General features: G+C 46.7%; 1 protein-coding gene across 5 annotated transcripts in view; it reads right to left on the minus strand.

Moving 5' to 3' along the window:
• Window positions 1–776: 776 nt before the first annotated feature.
• CCDC85A (coiled-coil domain containing 85A) overlaps window positions 777–20,755 on the minus strand; it is a 58,075-nt gene continuing 38,096 nt past the window's right edge. Inside the window, exons 4-6 of one of the 5 annotated variants that reach the window (XM_072333281.1) lie at window positions 14,099–14,175; window positions 7,289–7,408; window positions 777–2,833 (exon numbers count right to left, since the gene is read on the minus strand). In XM_072333281.1, the coding sequence (XP_072189382.1) occupies window positions 2,744–2,833; window positions 7,289–7,408; window positions 14,099–14,175 (287 nt within the window). In that variant the 3' untranslated portion in view covers window positions 777–2,743. Of the gene's footprint in view, window positions 2,834–7,288; window positions 7,409–14,098; window positions 14,176–20,755 lie in introns of those variants that run through there. The other 4 variants (XM_072333282.1, XM_072333283.1, XM_072333284.1 and 1 more) reach the window with 4 other exon arrangements.

A 20,755-nucleotide genomic window follows, 5' to 3' on the forward strand; every position in this document is an offset into this window, starting at 1 on the left:
TCAGGAGCTGAACACGGCCCTGTAACAACATGCCCATGTTTTTTACTGAAGCATTTAAGTTAAAAACCAATAGAATGAGGAACCCATGAGGCTTGGTGTGACTGCACCTTACTGAGCAGCACCTGCATGAGCAGAGAGAAAGATGATGCAGACAAAGGTTTCCAACTGCTACAGCAATGGTTATTCATCAGTGCAGGCTACCAGACCCCGCAGCAGCACTGAGCCTCTTCTCTGCACACAGCCTGCATCTTCCCCCAGCAAGCTGTGTTTTTAGGAGCTCTCACAGGATTCAATAGCTTCAAGATACTGACTGCCATTCTTTGCTGTCTGGCACGAGCAGCAGCAGGCAGCCCTCCCCTGGCACGCACAGGGCAAGAGGGAGGCAGCTCCTAGGGCAGAAGAGCAGCAGGTGCAGAGGGCCTCCCCCCCAGCACTACCAGCACTCTTTGTGTCTCTTACCTGGGTAAAAGGCTCCTGGAGCTCCACGTTGCCCATCTTCTCTCTGAAGCAGCCCTGCACAAGAAAGGGGCCAGAACAACTACGAGTAGATACCCCAGGGCTGCCCTTAAAGCACAACCAGGACTTCATAGGGTCATAAGGTACAAGCAAGTCCATGGAGCTGGGATTCCTGGAGACAGCTGGGGAGAAGGTGAACAAAAACCCACTGCATGCAGCTGATTTCTCAGTCAAGCAGCAACATTCCAGAAAGCTCCTTCAAAGCACTCCAAGAGCTAAGTATCTCCCGGCTTCAGTCATTAAAGGAGAGCAAACAGTGGTGAGATTCTATAATTTATTACCATTGCTAAGATGAACACAGATACTTGATACCCAGTCATATGTCGAACTGTAAAAAAATAGTTTAATACAGTATCAAAATTTACACAAGTATAGTGTCAAAAGACCAGCGTCCCTCAGCTCTGCCCCTGCACATACATACTGCAGGCACAAGTACATGGTTTACATTTTTCATACATATATATAGATAGATACATAGGAATACAACAATTTAAGTTTTACTATGCAAACGATCCGTATGGGAGAAAATCAACGTGTAAAGACAGCACACAGCTGCTGGACCTGGGTTATATATGTGAGAAATTATGCAAGAGGGCGATGTTTGGAAACGCAAGGCCAACGGCACGTCCAACTGAAGCAGACAGAGCAAACAGGAGTTCTGTTGGGAAATCAGTGCTGGGTCGGAGGCCTCATACTGAATGGTACCACGCAAAAATAACAACAGAAACCAGCCTAATTGCTGCTGCAAACTAACACAGATCTTGTTTGTTTGGTTTTTTTCTCCTGAAGACAGTTAGCAGATTTTTACATCATACTCCTACACAACAAAAGGTTGTACAGCAACGGAGCTACATTCCACCGCAAACAGCTCACAAACACAGCATGTTGCAAGCTCGGACAGAACCCATTCTGACAGACTCAAACCTTCGGAACCAAGAAGAAACCAAAAACCCAGGAATTGTTGCATTCCTATTTTTTTTTTTTCCTTTAACTTTTATTATTATTTTTATGCTTGCCTACGGTAAAAAGTTAAGCAACAGCGGTCACAAGCCTGTTGCACATTCATACATGAAACTACTGTTGCTTTTAGATATACACAAAATACCTATCGTTGCAGTTTGATACACACAACTAGTATACACAGAGGTAAAAAATAAACTAAGCTCATCTAGGTCATCTTCTGGTCAAACCGCAGGCGGTCTGAACATGAGCTTTCTGCCTCGTAATAATGAAAGACATGCTCCAAGTATAATAAAACCTTCTTCTTTCAAAGTACGCTACAGCAGCGAGAAAAAGCTTTATTACGACGCAGTACAATCTTTTAAATTCCTATTCTTATAGACTCTAGTTAAATAAACCAGCGTGTTTCTAAATTAAACAGTAGAAATTAGCGTCCTGACGGCTGGAAAACACTTTCTGAAGAACACTCTGATGGAAATTCTGATCTGAGACCTGTAGCGGCGGTGCCTCGGTGTTCTGTTTGTTACAGGGCCGTGAACACCAGACACGTCTTCAGACGATTTGCATCAAAGTAAATTGAACAGAAAGCTATCTTCACTTTCATTTAGAAAGAAATCGTGTTTCACTACAAGGACTGTAGTTATGCTACACTACTGGCTGGTTAGGAGACGTTATGGTCTTTTAGCACCTCCAAAGGCAGTTATTCTACCAAAGCAAATAATAATAATAATAATAATCAGCCGTAAATTGCTTAAGCACCATTAGCTGATACCTTATAGACTGAAGTGCGAGTTGCTAAGAAATGACTTTGTCAAAACTGTGGGGACCAAAGGCACAACAGTTCATCAGTGTCTCTCCAGTCTGGTGAAAAACTGGTATATCTAGTGGAAAATTTGTTCAGACTTGCTAGAGACTCGCTGTAACTGACCAAAATAAAGACTCCCTTCACGTAACTGCTGCAAAACCCCTGCTGTCTTTTAGTTAGGAATGGAAATATCTCAGTGCTTCTAAATGCGGTGCTGAAGGGACGAGGCGGCGGCAGCGTTTCGCTAGCCAGCATAGTGAGACAGAGCTCCGTGGGTCATTGCAAAGCCAGATCCTCCAACACACCTCCCAGCACCACCTCCAGGAGCCCGCAGTGCAGCCCATGCAGAGCAAAAGGGCACCCGTCGTCAGCTGGGATGGTGCTGAGCACACCGCCGGCTCTTGGTCTCTGGTCAGCAGTTCTAGTTCCTTCTCTTCAGACAGAGGATGTGCTTCAGGCCTTTTACATCGGTCCTTTGTACTGGTTTCCTGACAAATGTTGCCTAATTCCAGGGCACGACCCTGCAGCATCTCCAAGTTTCCTCCACACAACCTAAAGGGAGGGATGGAAAGGGAGACCATTAGCACCAGTTGGGACGGACCAGTGTTCATGCAGGCATGCATGGGGACACGCCGCACATTCCTTACACAGACCATGCAGCGCAGGAAAGGACAGAGGGGAGGGACATGGAACAGGAAAAGAGTGCTTCCCAGGAGATACAACGTTCCTTCCAAACAGGGAGAGCACATGCCTCTAAGAATGGTTATAAATGGAGACGAATGGACCAGCACATGCATCACCAGGGCTCTTTATGCTTCAGACACAAGACTGAGGGCATCTGCAGGCCTCTACTGAAATTTCACTCAGGCATTTCCACGCCACGTCTCTCGAAGAACACAATTCAGAGGCTCAGAACTCACTCCAGCAGAGTCTGAACGTGTCCAGTTAAAGAAGCACAGAGAAATTCATCTTGTTTCTCTTTTCAAAGACTTTACTTGTTCTCTTAAAATCAAGCAGGGCATTAAGTGTTTGCTTTCATTCATTCTCCCTCGAGCTCAGAGGAATCACACATGCAGTCACTGTCTGTGTGTTATGTTGAAACACGGTGAAATCCACCCATTAGTAAAAGTTATCAAGTATTTTTCTTCGCATGGTCTAGATGCTACAAAGATTTCCTCCCTCCTGCTCACATCTGCTCCCTTCCATGACTGCGTAACATCCATGTTGCACTTATGGAACTAAAAACAGAGAAATTGTAGCAAAAAAACATTCATTCAGGAACGTGTTTGATGATGAGCTATAATGAGATGCACCAACGAGAAGCAGGGGAAGCCACAGTGAGCATCGTGTCCCCAGGCACAGGCAGGGGCCACCAGGAGAACAGTGGTGTTCACTACTGCACTGCGTGGTGCAATTCAATATTCTTTCTATTTAGTAATCATTATCAACTGGCAACCAGCTAATGTATAGCTACTATTAAGCTGCTCATTAATCTCTGGAGCAACAGCGGTGCGTCTTGAGAAAGGCTTTTCCGTTGTCATTATTTACTGTTTGTGCCCAAATCCCAGGAGTGAGCTGGCAATGAGTAAACACAGAGAAGCCGGATCCTGAGATGTTAACAGCCTGAAAAGACACGAGCCCTGGCTCCTACGGCTGACAACCAAGGACAGACCTGCCCCAAGGCCTCCGTGCAGCAGATGGCAAAATAACCCTTTTATGGCCGGATGTGATCAGACAAGTGTTTCTTTCAGATATTTGGTTGTTGACGTTCCTAACTTCTCACCAAGAGGCAAGGCCACCCCAGTGCCTTTTGTCAGAAGGCACACTGTACAGATATGCCTTTCAACAATTGTTCTGCTCAATAAACATTAGACAATATTTACCAAGCAGCTCCTGCTGACACAATAGTAAGTGAAAAGATGACACCTCTCAAAGTCCTTCATTTCCAGTTGAACAAATGACCCCTGATTGCTAGGAAGGAACGCATGCATACAAGACAGCCCTGCAAAGCTGACATCCTAAGCAGAACTGACAAGGTGTGGCCAAAAGAAACATTCACACCGTATTTCTGGGTAGAAAACAGGCAAATCATTACCAGAAACCACTTCTGCATATGCATATAGCACCACAGAGACGTGGGTCTCAAAGGCACCACAGTCATACTGTGATGCTCCTTTTCAGAAGCTCGTGGCAATACAGGCTGATGTCATCAAACTCTCCTTTGGTGCTGGCATTTGTTCAGCCCTTTGCTCAGCCACGGCAGTTGCACATCCTGCTGTCTCCTGCACACACAGTTGTTCAGACCCCTGCACTTGCACCGAAGTTCTCCCTCTTCTCAGCTCACGAGTTCAACACTGACTTGTCATGCAGCACTAATGAAATTGGTTTTTGCTTGCAAGCACTCAAGAGCCGATGTGCATTCTTCAATGCAATTTAAATACTTACAGCAGAATAAAAAGCCCAAAGACATGGTTCAACATTTCAGCAGAAGCCACCACCAAATAAAGGGTAGCTAGGAGGTTCACAGTAACATCATGGCGATTCATTTCTAGCTTCCTTCCAACACACAGAAGCAAAAGGAGGGAGAAATCCCCTCCTACCTGGAAGTTGGGCAGCAGCCTGCATCCTACCTGTGGGCAGCATTTCACATGCAGTGTGAAATACAGGTGGAGCTCCCTGGGCTCTGAGATCCCCTCTGCCCTGCTACCCCACCAACCCAAACAGCATCCACACCTTCCCTGTGTGCGTGTTGCAGCCCTGTGAGCAACGCTTACCGGTGATCAGAGGAAACTCATCATGAAAACCATCAAGAAAATCATCAAGAAAACCACCTGCCCTCTCCAGAGTCAATGCAAACATTCCTGAGCTTTGGAATTACCTCAACGCTCACTAAGAATGTGATAAACTGCCTCTAAAGCTGCTGTTACGTACTGCTACGTTCTCCTAAGACGATGCAAGCGTATAAATACAAAGCAGAAACATTCTCAAACATATTTTGGATGAGGTGGCATAAATACCATATTCCCACCTCTGTTACATCAATAAAACGTTGCAAAAGCATATAACAGGAGTCCTGCATTCAAATTGCATTTTGGTATCAAATGAGACTAGGAACCAAAACCACAGAGCCCAACATCAAGCCAGTCACCATGCCACTGTGTTCACAGGCAAAACAGTCCCGTGCCAGTGTTCCACATAAACAAAAAGGTGCAGAGTGGGAACCTGGAGCAAAACAGTGAGCTGCAAACTGGAAGAGACTGTAAGAACGCAAAAGAAAAGAAACATAACGATAAGCTTATCACAAACCCACTGTGCTTTTAACACAGACTGACCAGATGAACGTTAGAAAAAGTGACAGCAGGAAGGAAGCAACTGACTGTTTTAAAAGTCTAATAACATAGCAAGGGTCAAATCAGACGTAGATCATAAAGCTGGAAGCAAAGGCTTCAGTGCCAGCAACGGAGCCCTGAATGGCTGGGGAATGGAGAGGCAAGGCAGAAGACAAGTATGTACCTGGGATTTACAACACTGAGCTGACGATATCGGCAATAGCGAGCCAGCAGTTCTGAAGTGGCACTGCTTATATCCTGAGAACTCGTTTTGCTACTAAATATTTCTGAAAATGCTTTTTATCCGTTCATTGCAAAGCAACAGTGTAGGCAGGAAAGTACAGACGTGCCACCACACAGCTGGGGAAACTGAAGCGTTGCATCCCTATTAAAACATTAACTCAGGCAGACAGCTAAGATGACTGCTGTCATCCCACAACTGTAAACTCTAGCCTGCAAAGAAGGCAGGATCCAACCCGAGCTGCTTCCCCAGGAAGCAGCAGGATCTGCTCTCTGTCTGGAGATGGGAAGTTTGGGCAGTTTGCCTGGCTGGCAGCTCACTTTCCATTTCAAATACAGCAGTATCGTTTATATCTATTTCTGCTTGCTGCAAGACCTCCTAGCAAACTAAAAGCTGAGATTTCACATCATGTTGAACTATATTCTGTGCACTTCTTATCAATCCATTTCAGCAACCAAGGTATCGGCCATTGTTCAAATATTTCACTTACACTAACCAGCTATTACAGGCTGTCAAGAGCACGCTGTTAGAAGTTCCATTCAGTAAAGTGGCTTTGCCAATGGGTATTTTAAGAGGACTGAAGAAGGTGTTTTTTTCAACAAATACATGTGCTGTCTTGGTAGAATCACTTAACGTAGCCTTATTTCCCAGGCAGCAGCAGGGGACATGCTGGGAAGCTTCAGCAGGACTCCAAGCGCTGCCCAGCCATGGAAAGCAGATGTGCCACAGTGCCTGCCTTAATTGCCCCTTAGCAGTGCAACACAGCAGTGAGACCTGGAAAAGGTCGCCCAGGGAAGTGGTGGAGCCACCGTCCCTGGAGGTGTTCAAGAACCATGGAGATGTGGCACTGAGCGACTTGAGTTAGTGGGAATGGTGGGAGTGTGTTGGACTAGATAATCCTAAGGGGTCTTTCCCAACCTTAGTGGTTCTGCGATAGGTCTTGGCTATCCAGCCCTGACTTCAGGGTAAATCACAGCTGCTCTCACAAGGTTCAGCAGCGATGCATGGTCTACAGCCCAACATTCTGCTCACTGTATTATCAATATACCATGCATGCTGGCTCCACCTTTGCAAGACAGCTTTTCTCCCTATAAGCTACAGTACTTCGTCACATGTCCCCTGAGAACAGATGTGCATCCCAGATGAAGCAAAAAAGACTTGCTTATTCAGAAAACCACCGCTTCCACCTTCAAACCAAGATGGTACTAATGTAAGTAAACTGGACAGAGCCTAGAGCTGGCACCATCCCATGGCGATGGCCTGCCCCTGCCCCAGGGAACACAGAGCCCACAGATGCAATGAGAGACAAACAGAAAAACAATCCCGCTGATGACAGCAGCATCCCGGTGGTGCCCACAGGAATGTCGCCAGGACAATATGACACGTGTTGAGGAACAGACAAGATGTTTTGCACGGACTGTACCGGAGGAGCGTTACCTTCAGGGCATTTACCACTGATTCAGACTGCTGAGAAGCTGAGCCATGTCCACTGACGCTAGCTGGCTCGTTTGCTGAGCAGTAACTCCCCTCTGACCCTCCTGGCATCCTAATGGGATCCTTCGCAAAAAATTAAAGACTATTTAATAAAGAAAATGGTTGGTAACTAATTAAAACAGATGTCTTTTACTTACTTATTTATTTATTTATTTATTAGCCTCCTTTTGAGCCACAGTAACCAACACCCATATGGGTACCTTGAGCACCACTGCTGAGCATCACCCGCACACTCCGGCCCCCAAAGGCCGATATACCTGGAAAATCAGGGCAGAGCAATAAAGTTGTGGTGCGCTTCCTCACAGAAGTGCTGTGAGGTTCAGGGAGACGACTTTGACTCCAGGGGAAGGATTTCAGAACATCTAATTTTATCCCAGGCGTTTTGGAGGTTGTTACTTTGACTCACAGAACATTGTTAAGCTGTGCTGCAAAGTGTGGCTGAGCAGGGAAGGGGCTGGAGCAGCCAGCACTCCTTCTCCAGCTGTGGCTGCTCCGGATTTGCACCAAAGAATGACAATGTAGAGGGCTTTCTCTCACCAAGGGGTGCTGCGAAGGGTCTGGCAGGACACCACTAAATAAATGCAGGCTGTACTTTGCAGGACAGACGGCGCTCCCTGGAGCACTGCAGCGCCAAGGGAACCTGATGGAGCTGCTGGCTAAAATACCCCCTCTGCACACTGACAGCAGAGTAGCCAACCTACTGCCAGCCCGACCCACTCTTTAGGGAGGGTCCTTCACTGCCACTCGGTGTGCTGAATTTGGTTTGAAAACAAGGAAGGTAAAGAACAAGAAAATGAACATTTCTAAGAGAGAGAGAGAGAGAAGAAAGGTTCCTTTCTTACAGAATCAGAAACACCATCACATTCAGAAATAACATGGCAGTAGTTCCTGCAGGAACACGTGGCAAATGCGTATCTGAAAGACAACTAATGACAGTGGAAAGAGCCTCTGATCAGATCCAGTGCCCCTTCGGCACTTGCCCCACAGAGCAACACATCACGTCCAGCAACCGAACAGCAGGAAAGGTGAAAGCAGGACTGGGAGGAGAAGGGCATGGAGAGGTGGCATGAGGCTCAGTCCCATAGAACTGGTGTCCCTAAAACACCTGAATGAAAGGCACCCCAGTCCAAAGACAGCACGCTATTACCCTACAACACTCCGCATCGACTGTTATCAATTTGCTGTGAACTACGAAGGGAGATTTAGGACTTACTTTTCTTTGGGAAGGATTTATATGTCTGCTAGAGACAGAGCAGACAATGCTCTACTTTGGGAAAGGAAATGAATGAGTAGGGAAAAGGGGTAATAAAGCAGAATGGAGTGCTTCAGGTTTAGGATTAAATTCCCTCAGCTTTGGACTGGCTTTCAGTTTATTTTTCTTTCTGAGTCAAAGTATTCTGTTTCTTTATTGACTCCAGGGCCAGCAAGATTTTGGCCAGTTTTGGGTGGTAAAATGGAAATACTGCTATCAAGAGGCTAGGAAAATTAGAACAGATTGCACATCGAAAGCCTCCTGACCATGAGAAAATCCCACAGCCTTGTGAATCATGCTGCTCCAGGCACCTCTCCTCCACAGCCCCTTCTGCCGAACATGGCACAATCCCATCTCAACACATGTTGGTAGGAGATGGAAACTCTGTGCTTGCTCTCTGGATAACCTTCTCCATCCTCCCTCTGTCCTCCACAGGAGACACAAGTCTCTCTTAAATAAATAAGGCAAGTTTTGTGGTCCAACATGCAGCTCAGGGATGCCCAGTCCTGGGTGAGGACACTCCAAAGGGCAGCAGAGCGCAGTGCCTTCTTTGGGGAAGCTCCATCCAGGATGGGTTGGGGCCATTCTGAACACAGCTCTGCTGTTCCTCTCCATGCCTCGTGGGCTCACAGCCCCCTCAGCACTACCAGCTGCAGTCTGACCTTTTGAGGCACTGCAGCTAAAGGAGGGGAGAAGGCACACGGCCACACTGGTGGTGTCTGAAAACAAGGTGCCCCAGGAGACTGGAAGAACCTGCTTTGTACACCTTTGCTCACTCACAGCTGCTGCTTGCCTGGGGGACTATGGTGATGTTCATCCTTCCATCCAAAGCTCACCTGAGTTTCACTGCACTGTGTCCCTTCTCCACCGCTACCTGACCCAGACAACAACTGGACCCTAAGCAGGACCTTGAGGACAGGAGCAGAAACCCATTCCTTTCCTCTTCTCTGACCCCACACATCGCTGGCATCCAGCCACTCAAAGTAGGCATCCAAGGTGCCCACGTGTTCTGGAACAGAGCTTTTCATTCATTATCCAGAAGCTAAGTTGTGGAAGAAAACATCTTGGGCTGTTTTGAATAGACGGCATGAAGTCAACATCAGAACCAACTGTGCTGGCTCTTCATCCTACAGCCTTCCTGGCTGCCCAGCCCTTCTGCCCAGGCTGCAGCATGGTTTCATTCCTTCGAGTTGAAAGTGCAGATTACAGGGCTGCAGAAAGCACTGCCAGGAGCAGGTAAAAACCACATCAGACCCTCTGTTCATTTCACCACAAAGGTAACAGAAGTGCAATCACTAAACACACACAACCATTTTCTGTTGCAAGTACATCAACTAAACATCCAGAGCCCATATGCAACTCCTTAGTGAACAGAAAGCACAGGAAATCTCACTCAAGTCCACAATATCACATTACAAAAAATCAGATGAATGGAAATGTAGCATCTCCCTCATGCTCCTGGAGTGCCAGAGGCACAGCCACAGTCAGAATAGAGACCCCTGGGTAGCACAGGCAGCTCTTTGATGGAGGGAACCAACCACAAATTACCTCTTGAGCCAGTAATCAGCAGCAGTTTTTCTGAGGAACTTTCCTGTCAATTAAAACACGCTGGTTTTGAACGCCGTGGATATTCACCACGATTCCTGTTCTCAAAGAGGAACTCTGCTTTGCATCGTGCTACCATACCCACAACCCCTGTGGCACCCTGAAAGCCACTCAGGTTGCCATGGGGGCAAGTCCACAGCACCTCTGTGTTCAGTGGCCCTTCATAAACCTCCCTGCAGACCACTGAGCCTATTAATTTAAACTGGGGATGAGATCATATGAAAAAGCAGGGTGAGGAAATGCTCTTGATTTACTTTCAGCAAATATTCGGTGACATGATGAGTTCAGTGGGCTTGAATTACATCTTGGTTGGCTTCTCTGTTCTACTACATGCTATGAAAGGGAGGAGATGAACAGCACTGAACTGTGTGTGACAGATTGCATACACAAAAAATGTACTAACCAAACACTTCCCATCTTCTAATTAGATTTCTAACTAAAACCAGGCCACGCGGAGGGAAACCAAGAATACCTATCTCAGCAAAAAGATTCTGAAAGGTTTGGAAATGTAGGCTGAAATAGAATGCAATCGAAGGGGGAAGAAAGAGGGAACTGAAAAGTGCTGGAAGGATTTAAAAATAACTGAGTGTGTACCTAAGGATCAGGCCTGCTGCTTCACACTTCAACACACCAGGGCTGGAAAAGGCCAGCAAGGATGAAAGCAAACAAGCAAACAAAAACCCAACCGACCACCAAGAAAGTGCCTGAAGCAGCACTGGAAAAGAAAGAGATGCAACAGAAGGAGATGGAAATGGAGACTCACAAATGAAGAAGGAAACAGGCAGACATGGCACCGTGACATGGAGCAGAACAGCTCAGCCCCAGCCCTGAACGCAGCTGCTCCATGGCTCCGGTGCTGCAGCAGCCGGGATCCCCAGTAGCTTTGTTTGCTCAAGGGCAACATACTGCAATGCTTCCTCTTCCCTTTACTACAAGGCATTGCTGCCTTTCAAGGACGAGGAGTTAGAAGAAGGAAAGCTCTTTCCATCTCTGCCTCTTGATCCCTCCTCCTATGCAACAAATAAAACTGAAGCAATTCAAGCTGGGGGCTTGCCAAGAATATCTTCTGCAAATGCATTCGCTGTCATTGTAGGACAGATGTCCACGTTTCTGTAACATTTCAGCTGAGCTTATCGGCCCTGAAATTCTACCCTCTCAAAATCCAGGGATATCTCCAGTTAATTGACATGTGGATGCCAGATCCTGATCTCACTTCCCCAGTGTAAGACCAACCCTGTGAGAACTCTGCTGTTTGCAGTTATCTGGAATTACTCGCTCACATAACCGAGCACTAGCACAGCCCAGGGAGCTGTAACTGGGATCCAGATCCATTGTTTGCTCTCTGCATATTTTCTTAATTATAGCTGGGTATCTTCATTAGAAAATGCACGGAGTTCTGGTCTGGCTACAGCAAAGCCTTGCTATTGTGCACTGCTCTGGATGTCAGCACTTGATCCCCAGGGATGCTGGAGCTTCATGAACATTCAGAGGCAGCATCACAGGCAGAGCCCCAGGCCGCAGGGAGCTGTACCTGCCCTGGTGCCATGGGGCAACTACAGCCTGGAATTCACTGGGCAAAGCAAACATGCCCACCTAAATCCTTCTTTCTCTACACACTGCTGTCACACACCCTTGCCCACACCAGCATTTGAGAAGCACTGGTGCAAGCTGCACACGTTTGTCCTGGGCACAGCTGGCACAGCTTGGCATCCTCACTAGAAGACCCGACTCCCAGGACTCTGAAGCTCACTTCTGTAAGCCATCACCAGCACAACTCTGCCGCACGGGAAGAGGCATTAACACGCTTAAGCGAATATGTTCATTTTATACCTTTCCTATTACCTGATCAAGCTGAAGTATTGACTCAGTGGTGTGCCTGCGTTTCTGCTGACAAGGAACTCCTTCAGTACAGCAGAGCAAACTAAAACTCATTTTCCATTTGATCACTGATGGCAGCACTTAAAAACATTTCCTCTGGAATAGTTCTTGCCGCTGTATATTAGCAAAACCTTTACAACAGAGGTCTACGAGATTGAGAAAAGAAAACACACGTGCATGGGGTGAGAGAAATGAAGCAAAATAAAACAGGAAAGAACCACACGTAGGTGTAGATGAAGGGAGTAATTTGTCTGAAGAGGGCGTTAATAAACGTGTCGGTGCATTTTCATGAGTGACAAAAAAGCAGAAAAGGAGGAAAAGAAAGGGCACGGAAAGGAGAGGGGAGAAGGAAGAAAAGCTCAGCATGAGGAGAGAATAAGTCTCGACTGCCCCTGCACCAGGATGGCATATGGGTGGTGATGCCTCCCTCCAAAAACGGACTCTCTTCAGGAGGGAAGATGAGTGAGATATCTCGTGTGAAATGCAAACCAACATCACCCATCATTCCTCACAACGAAGTGCCCAGAGATGTCAGGGAACTTCAGCACTCTACTGCAGATCCTGGTGCCAACAGAACCAACCATGAGACAAACTTGGACCTGCGTCCTTAAAACACGTAGCAGCAGCAGCTCAGCACACCCACAGCAGCACTGTGCGGCACCTACGCACTCAGGCTCTACTCTCACAAGCACTGCTTTCCAGCATTGGCACCCACCTAAGATTTCCAATGAACTCCACATGCACAGCTCGGCTGCTCCGATCTCTGGCAAGATCAGGGAATGCACATCACCTGATCTCCACCGGAGCACCCCTGGCCCTGCACAGATAAAACACACGGTCACTTCTAAAGATTTCGCCCACAAAGAATCCTCTGCACAATTTATCCCGCAAAGCTGCCCTACACCTGAAACACAACACAGCTCTGCTAATGTTTGCTCTGAGCACCTTTATATATCCTTTATCACCAAAGGTCAACCGCTATCTTTCCTACTGATGGCTGTATGCATGTTCAGGGGGAGACATTCAGACATGCTTTCAGGCCTTCTCATCCAGATCAACAAATCTGGGTGTAGAGAAGTTACATAAATGGCTCACAGCCGTACAGCAAGATAAGAGCAAAACATGAGCTACAGAGGCCCTTCCAACTGTCATGTTATGGGTGAGAAAGAAGCTTGGCTTAAAATCAGCCCAAAGGAAATAAATCCTTGGGTGACAGAAGCAGATATATCTGAGTCACTGCATTTTACTTCTTAACACACATCATTTTTGTCTTGAATTCAAATCAAAGTATTTTATGTTTAATAACAATCAACTTTTATCCTTCGGTGTAACATCTTCTTTTAGGCACAACTTCTTTCATTTTGCACTGGCACCTTCATTTGGAGAACAGTAGATTTTCCTAAGGATTATTGAATGAAACACGACAGAAATATGCACGGGTGTGACAGGAAAATGATCAGTGTCTGATTCATTCTTAATGAAATTCTGCATTTTCCATTCTTAAAAAGGTACTGGGAAAACCTGTAACTTCAGATTTGCTTATTTATTCCATTTGATTTTTTGTTTTTATGCATAGAATATAAAAACGATATAACCCAGTTATTATTACCTAAATCATTTGCTTTCCAGAGCACAAGATTTTGGTTAACCTCAAAAAAAAAAGCACAACTTGATGTTTTAATGACAAGAACTTGGAATGATACCAGAGTGTATAGGTTTGTTTCTCTGATTTTCATCCCTTACATTAATTTTTAACTACAAGCAACGGCTTCCAGTGAATTTTTCTTAGTTATCAACACTTGCAAGGGAGAAAAGTACATGCCTCCAGCAAATACCCCACTCAGTCCCAAGCAATACGAACAAAAGATGTGAGTGCCTTTGACTCCCCGGATGATCAACCTGAGCCTTCAAATGCAGCAGAGCCGAAGGACTCGTAACACTGAGCCGATCTCCGGCACCGGACCTTGAGCGCTGCTGTCTGGCTGCTGGCTACTGTTCCCACAGCAGAAGTCACCCACCTGGGGCAGCACGCGATTTTCCTCCTCCAGCTGTCTTACTCTTGCCTCCAGCTGCCTAACATAGGACAAGGTTGATTCTAAAATCAAAAAGAGAAAAACTCGTATTATCCACACAGCTCTGCTTGCGTACGCTGGTGTCGCAGCCTGGCCCTGCCTCGTGCTGGCTGCAGCTTCCCTCAGATGGCTGCCAAGTAAGTGCTGCTCCTCTCAAGGGCAGGGCAGGTAATGCTGACCTCAGGGGGTTCTCTGCCAGCAGTCAGCACAGCTCAAGCGCTGCTAGAACCCAGCCATACATGCCCAGGACCCTCAGAGAGGCCAAGGTCAGGTGTGCCCAAGAGCTCAGGCACAGTGCTGCTGGCAGCCCGTGCTCCTCATCCCATGCAGACATAGACATGCTCTTTAATGGCTGCTGCGCTGCACAGGCTTGTGGCAGGGCAAAATCCTGCCCTCTCTACTCACAGGCAACCTCTCAGAAAGGTTTTGGTTGGTTATGGAGGACGTGACTTCCCATGGTATGAGTACTGAAAGAGAATCTCTGTGCTGCCTCCAGTGGTCTTAGTTCCTTTGCACTGATTACAAGGAGAAGGTCCCTAAAAGCATCTCAGAGTTTTCTCATGGTGCATTTCTTGGGTTGCGCAGTGGTTCTGCATTAGAATGCTTTACCCAAAAGAAATGTGCCACAGCAAGTAGCAACTGTCACCTGTAAGAGAAAAGATCTCCTCCTGGTCCAGAATGGCTGTAGTGAGCCTCACACCCCCCTGCACAGAGATGCAAGATCAACATGTATGCATTCCCCATCTAATGAGTAGCCCAGCCTTCCCTGAGATGCCCATCCTACCACCACACCTGTGCTCACACAGCCATGTCAACACAGAAATTGGATTATTAATGGCATGGAACTCATGACTACTGGGTACTGCCTGTTGCCACAGACCTGAAAAGCTGCATTGACAAAAGCGCAGCCAAATTTGGGCACCAGCTTCTCCTGATACTTAAATGGTGATGGGTCAGTGCTTGGACTAGATGACCTTATTGCTCTTTTCCTTAATGGCTTTATAATTCTATCGGTCATGGTGGCAGCCTGCCCATAGAACACCAGCAGCAGGAAACGAGGGGGCACTTATTGCTAAAATACGCGCACGCAGATAGCGCAGGGCAATTCACACAACAGGAAGACAACACACCGTAATTTGTCAAAAATGATTAATACACAGCAAGGCACACAGCAAGGATTAAAAATAGCACTGTGCAATAAAAGGGAGAGAGGTAATCTGAGGTTCTTCATGCCCTGCTGCATAAGGATTTTCATAGCTGGTGATGGGTGCATCTCCGGAGAGTCACTGAGCGTGGTTTGGACGAGCCCTTCTGAGATGAACAGCTCATACCGTTAACTCTGTATGACAGGGTGCCTCCCACCAACCATTAGCACTGTACAACAGGGTGCCTCCCACCAGACCCACATCCACCCCAGCAGCAGCACTCCTGGGAGGAGCTGTGGGTGCCCCATCGCCATCATGGCTGAAGCAGAGCCAACAGCTCCGGGCACATTCCAGCCCTCCTCCCCACAGCTTTCTGCAGAAGATGGTCCCTGTGTAGCCACCCTTCTGGAGGGAACAGTGGGCGCCTTCCTTGGCACCAGCCTTCCCTGAACCCACTGGTTACATGCCCTGTGCCACACGGGATCGGGCTTTGTGCTGCAGTCCGGCTTCTTCCCACTACTCACAAATTCCCATCAGCATTCTCTTTGGCTTGTCCTTTTCTGTGTTGCAGTGTATGAGCTCCTCAGACAGTGCACAGCCCTTGGCAAAGCCATCCCCTCACTTCTGTTTCTTCACCCAGGCTGGAGGTCTCTGCTGGCCCAGCCCTGCTACACCAAAGCCTCCTCATTCCTTAACCCCTCTGAAGTGCGAAACATGTATTAAATCTTTCTGTAATATGATGAAAACTGAAAATTAGGTCAGCTACAAAAGGCTCGATCTAGCAAATCCTTATTTATGCGAGTATTCATGACACATAGATGTATATATATTTCAGCATCTCTTAATATATTTATGCTCTGATGCTATGAGCTGAGAGGAAAAAAACCAAACAGAAAAGGCAGCCCAGGACACCAGAGATGAAGGCAGTGAAGTACATAATGAAACCCTGTCACCAGTGATGGCAACAGCAAAATCCAAAAATAAACAAATAAAAGTACAAGAAGGATTGTATGATCCATCTATTCCAGGGGAGCTCCTGGTTATGCCCATTTCTGCCCCTTCCCAGCTCTCTTTGTCAGGTACTTCGACCAGAGCAGCAATTCTGAACAACTCTTGTACTTGTGGATGGGCTCCTACCAACCCAACTTCCCTACTTCAGCTTCCTGTGCCCTGAGCACAACTGAAAATGTGACTGCTGTGTGGTGCTGCACTACAGGACTGAGACTAAAACCCTTTTCCATGTTATTATGGAGGCAGTAACAACTTGCTCTAAGGAAAATTCCGTGACAGTCTGCCCTGTTTCCATATCCATCATTCTAACACGTTAATAGAGAACATCGGTATTTACATAGCTGAGCTCTTTTTCTTTTGACGTCCACACTCTTGAAGCTAGTAGATATTTTTGGTTTATGTCAAATTCTATCAGACGCCAAGAGCGTATTTCTGCCTTGGCTTTATCCATTTTCATGTGACAGTGCCTGCTCTCAATCTATCAAGTAATTTGTAATGTTCTTTAAGCTAGATTATCCTCTGCTGTTTCAGGATGGTTGAGGATGTCACATGAAATTCTAGGTTTCTAAGGACACTTTCCATTATCTTTTTTTTCTTCTGGATTTGGGTATTTTGTTGGGTCTTGTGTTGTTTTTCCCCCTTATTAAGGTAGTGTTAAGGAAGCACTGATGCCTTGAGCATGAAGCCAAAAGCTTCATGTAGCACTGACAGCCCAGCAGGAGAAAGTAATGCAGGGCTGGGAACTGCAAGGCAGCACGCTGCAAGGATAACCAATCTGCTCATTTTTTCTGCTGTTTGTGTGGAACTGTATTCAACAGAAAACAACAAGCATAATGGTTATTATGCCACCTTCTGCTTCTGCCTGTTACAAATAAATACTACATAAGAAAAGCAAATCATTAACAACACTAAAACGTACTCTGGGCATTTGTCTACCCAGTCTCACTTTCCCAGCTTTGGAGATGCTCATACCAGCCTAACTGCCTCTAGCTTCTGTCCTCAGATCAGCAGAAAGTGAGCACAGGCTGCTATCTGCAGACCTCCTTTCGACCAGCTCCAAAGGATAAAGCCCTCAGTGTAGAACACGCTACTTGGCTGATGGACGTTAAAAGCTTGTGTAGAACCTTCTACTTTGGAGAAAACTGGTAGTAGAGCAGATAAGCAAAGCACACAGCCCACAGGAAGCAAAGAAAGTCCCTCAAAATGAAAATACCTGGAGGCTGGAGATATCAGGACAGGAGAGCACTACTGTTTGCTCTGACCCCCAGCCGTTACTTATGGCCAGAGAGGAGAGAAGATGGGAGGCTGCACAGCCTGCTGCTCTGGAACCATCCTTTACCTCCTCGTGGCCAGAAAAAGGAAAACAGTGATTTCATGGGAAGGCAAACATCACCTCGCTTCTGTTAATGTCAGTGTTTTGTGCTTCCACCGCCTCAGCTCCTCTGATGCTCATGTGCCTAAAGGAGGTCACCAGAATCCGGAGAGCTGTCACATCCCATCACACACACTCTAAATACATACGGTACAAATGAGTGAAACTGCCAACAATTTAGCACAGTAGAGAATTCAGCATGTTATGTGGAGCGCTACTTTCACGTGTAACAACTCAGCTGAGGCAGATTCAGCTTTAGCGGGGAAGTCACTTGCTGTTGCTCTCCCTGCACTGTGCTGGCAGATGCGTATCAAAACAGGTTTTGGTCATTCTGATCCACACCCAGCATCCCGCAATGAAAACAAAATCGCCTTTCAATACATGGAAGATGAGCAGCAAGCCTGAGCAAGGGCTGTGTTAAATGCTCCTGTAATTAGCTGACAGCTTCATGCATTTATGAAAGGGTTTCCATGCTAACTGAGGAGCAGATTCGACGGCACGTAAAGCATGGCTGTCCTAAAATTCCTAGAAATCTGATTTAATTACTTCAAAATGAATAACCATGACTAAAACACGTTATTACTGCAATCCATCCCCTTTCAGCTGTTTTGCATACGAGAAAAGCCCCACTACTGGCTTTACACCAAGGAAGATGTTGCACCACCTGCATCTCTCCGTGTGTGAAGCTGCTCAGCCCAGCAGCATCCAGCCTCCAGAGTGGGCACACGGTGACCTCTGAAGGGCATCTGCAGCCCTGCTACGATTTTCTGTTACGGCCGCACATCTTACATAACACTCCTGTCGAATAAATGCTGGAGAACTACTACTTACAGTGCAGCAGAACTCCTCTGCAGCCCAGCAACATTAGGATTAGCGTTATCATGGAGGAGCTCGCCTAGGGCCAACTTTGATGAAGCTCACCAGAACATTCAGGCAGTGCTTAGGGGTGGAGCACACACTGTACTCTGGGAAAGTTTTGTGACAGCAAACATCACGGTATTAGGGCTAAGCTGGGGCTGCCGACTCCCAGCACTGCTGCTGTCCAAAATTTGCCCAGCCCAAGCTGAGATTTCCCATCATTACGGATCCTGCCCTTCTCAACTTCTTTCTTAAATTAAAATGATCATTAACTAAGTTTAGCTCATTCACTCCGTATTTCAAAACGGGAGAAAAGAGAAAAATGCACATATGTTCTTTCAAACACCCAGACTGCAATACTAGGTGACAGACCTAGCTTTATTTCTCAGGCAACACGTGCCAGGGTTCCCCATTTCAAAGCACAGTACACATAGACGTGCCAATTAGGATATCTCCATCATCAGATATTTTTACCCTGATTTCGTATGAGAATAGCATTTCCCCAGTTGCAGTGGCTTTTAATCATGAATTCCCTATTTAGTACAAGGAAAATACTTCTCACTGCCTTGAGGCAGCCTTAGCCATTCTCTCACAGAGAAGGATTTGCCTACAGGGATCCCTAAAAATGACATCAAACGTTAGATGAGGTAAGGCTGTGTGTCCCACTTCTCAGAAGCTATCCATCGTGCTCCTGCTATCAGCTGGATAACACCATCGCACTAATGGGCTGCTGTAACACTACCCTTCATTTGTTTGGACTTTTGGACAGCAGAGATGACAACGGCAAAGCTTTTTCTCCCCAGCCTGCTTGCAATCCTGTTAGCTCCACTTCAGCCTGTGCTAACTGCATTTGCCACGTTCCTGATGAAAGCTGAGAAGAATCAAACCCATTACACTACTGCTAAAACCTTTCCCGCTGCCTGTTGGCTTGTTCTCTCAGTTTTGTGTGGTTTGTGACCAGGAAAGCCCTTACTGGCTTCTGGGCTGCTTGGACTCATCCTGATGTCACCGCAGACACTTTGCTCCTCAGGGGCAGCCCAAGCCCTGAGAGCACTGGTACAGAAAGCTCTAGTTAATAAATTACACTGGCTTCCACTGGGAGCTCTGTAATGTAGGCTGCAACTGAAAGCGAAACTGCCAGTGATCCTGAATTAGAACAAACCCATAAATCATTTCTCTGCTCATCTACTTCAGTTAGGAAGTAGATTCACCCACCCCATAACGCCCCTCTTCACGGGTCACTATCTGTGTGACTCCAAACCAAGTTCAAATGATGTCCTTGAAAGATTAAAACCAGAAGCCTCCACCTTAGGCCAGCGAACACCAGCACACATACTCTTGCTGACAGCAGAAAGGCTTTCAGAATGCAACTCGTGGGACAAGGAGAGTAAAGCTTACAGTCAGCGAGCACAGGAGGGACAGCAACTGTCACAACCAAATGAAGAAATCAATTCTGTAAGCAGTGTCAGTCAGGAAAAGGAAAGGAAGCAGAATGCTGAGGCACTGAATTGAGATCTGCTCCTGCTGCTGCTCTACCAGTGCATGCAGCCACAGAACTGGAGCTTCCCAGGCCATCAGTGCAGCTCACCCAGCAGCAGGCGCAGAACTCAGGGATGTGGCCCAGATGACCAGTTACAGTGGCAAAGTTCTGCACAAAGCACCAAAACTGCACCAAGCTGCACGAGTTCACCAGACAACCTAAGGGATCAACGTCCCCAGTATCTCTGCTAATTACTGCTACTGTCTTCAAACTAAATGCCTTAGTAAAAACGCAGGGAACGTAAATGGTTCTGCCATCTGATCTCAAGCAGGGCTCAAGCAACAGAACACAAGCTCTCGTACGTGCAGCTGTCTCACATGCAGCGTGCAGGTTCACACCGAGCACTATCGCCCTTGGTTGTGATAAACACATCAGTCTGTATGTATGCTGGGCAGGAGAGAAGGAGTTCAATGTATTTATAGAAAGCTTTCATTTTATTTTTAACAGAAGACCTCAGAGTCTTGGTAAACGCTGTGGTTATGAAATAAACATATCCTGGCACTTCATGAATGAGGACAGAAATGGTCATTATAAATAATAAGGAACATCATTGTTCACATACACGAGACAAACGTATTTGTCTAACGGCAGAGATGTGTCCTCGTGATGTCTGAAATCTTCACTGCAATTCTCAGTTGTAGAATGGAAAAGGAAAAAGAGGAAAGTATCATCTGGGT

This window comes from Excalfactoria chinensis, chromosome 3, assembly GCF_039878825.1.
Source record: "Excalfactoria chinensis isolate bCotChi1 chromosome 3, bCotChi1.hap2, whole genome shotgun sequence".
NCBI classification, from domain to species: Eukaryota; Metazoa; Chordata; class Aves; order Galliformes; family Phasianidae; genus Excalfactoria; species Excalfactoria chinensis.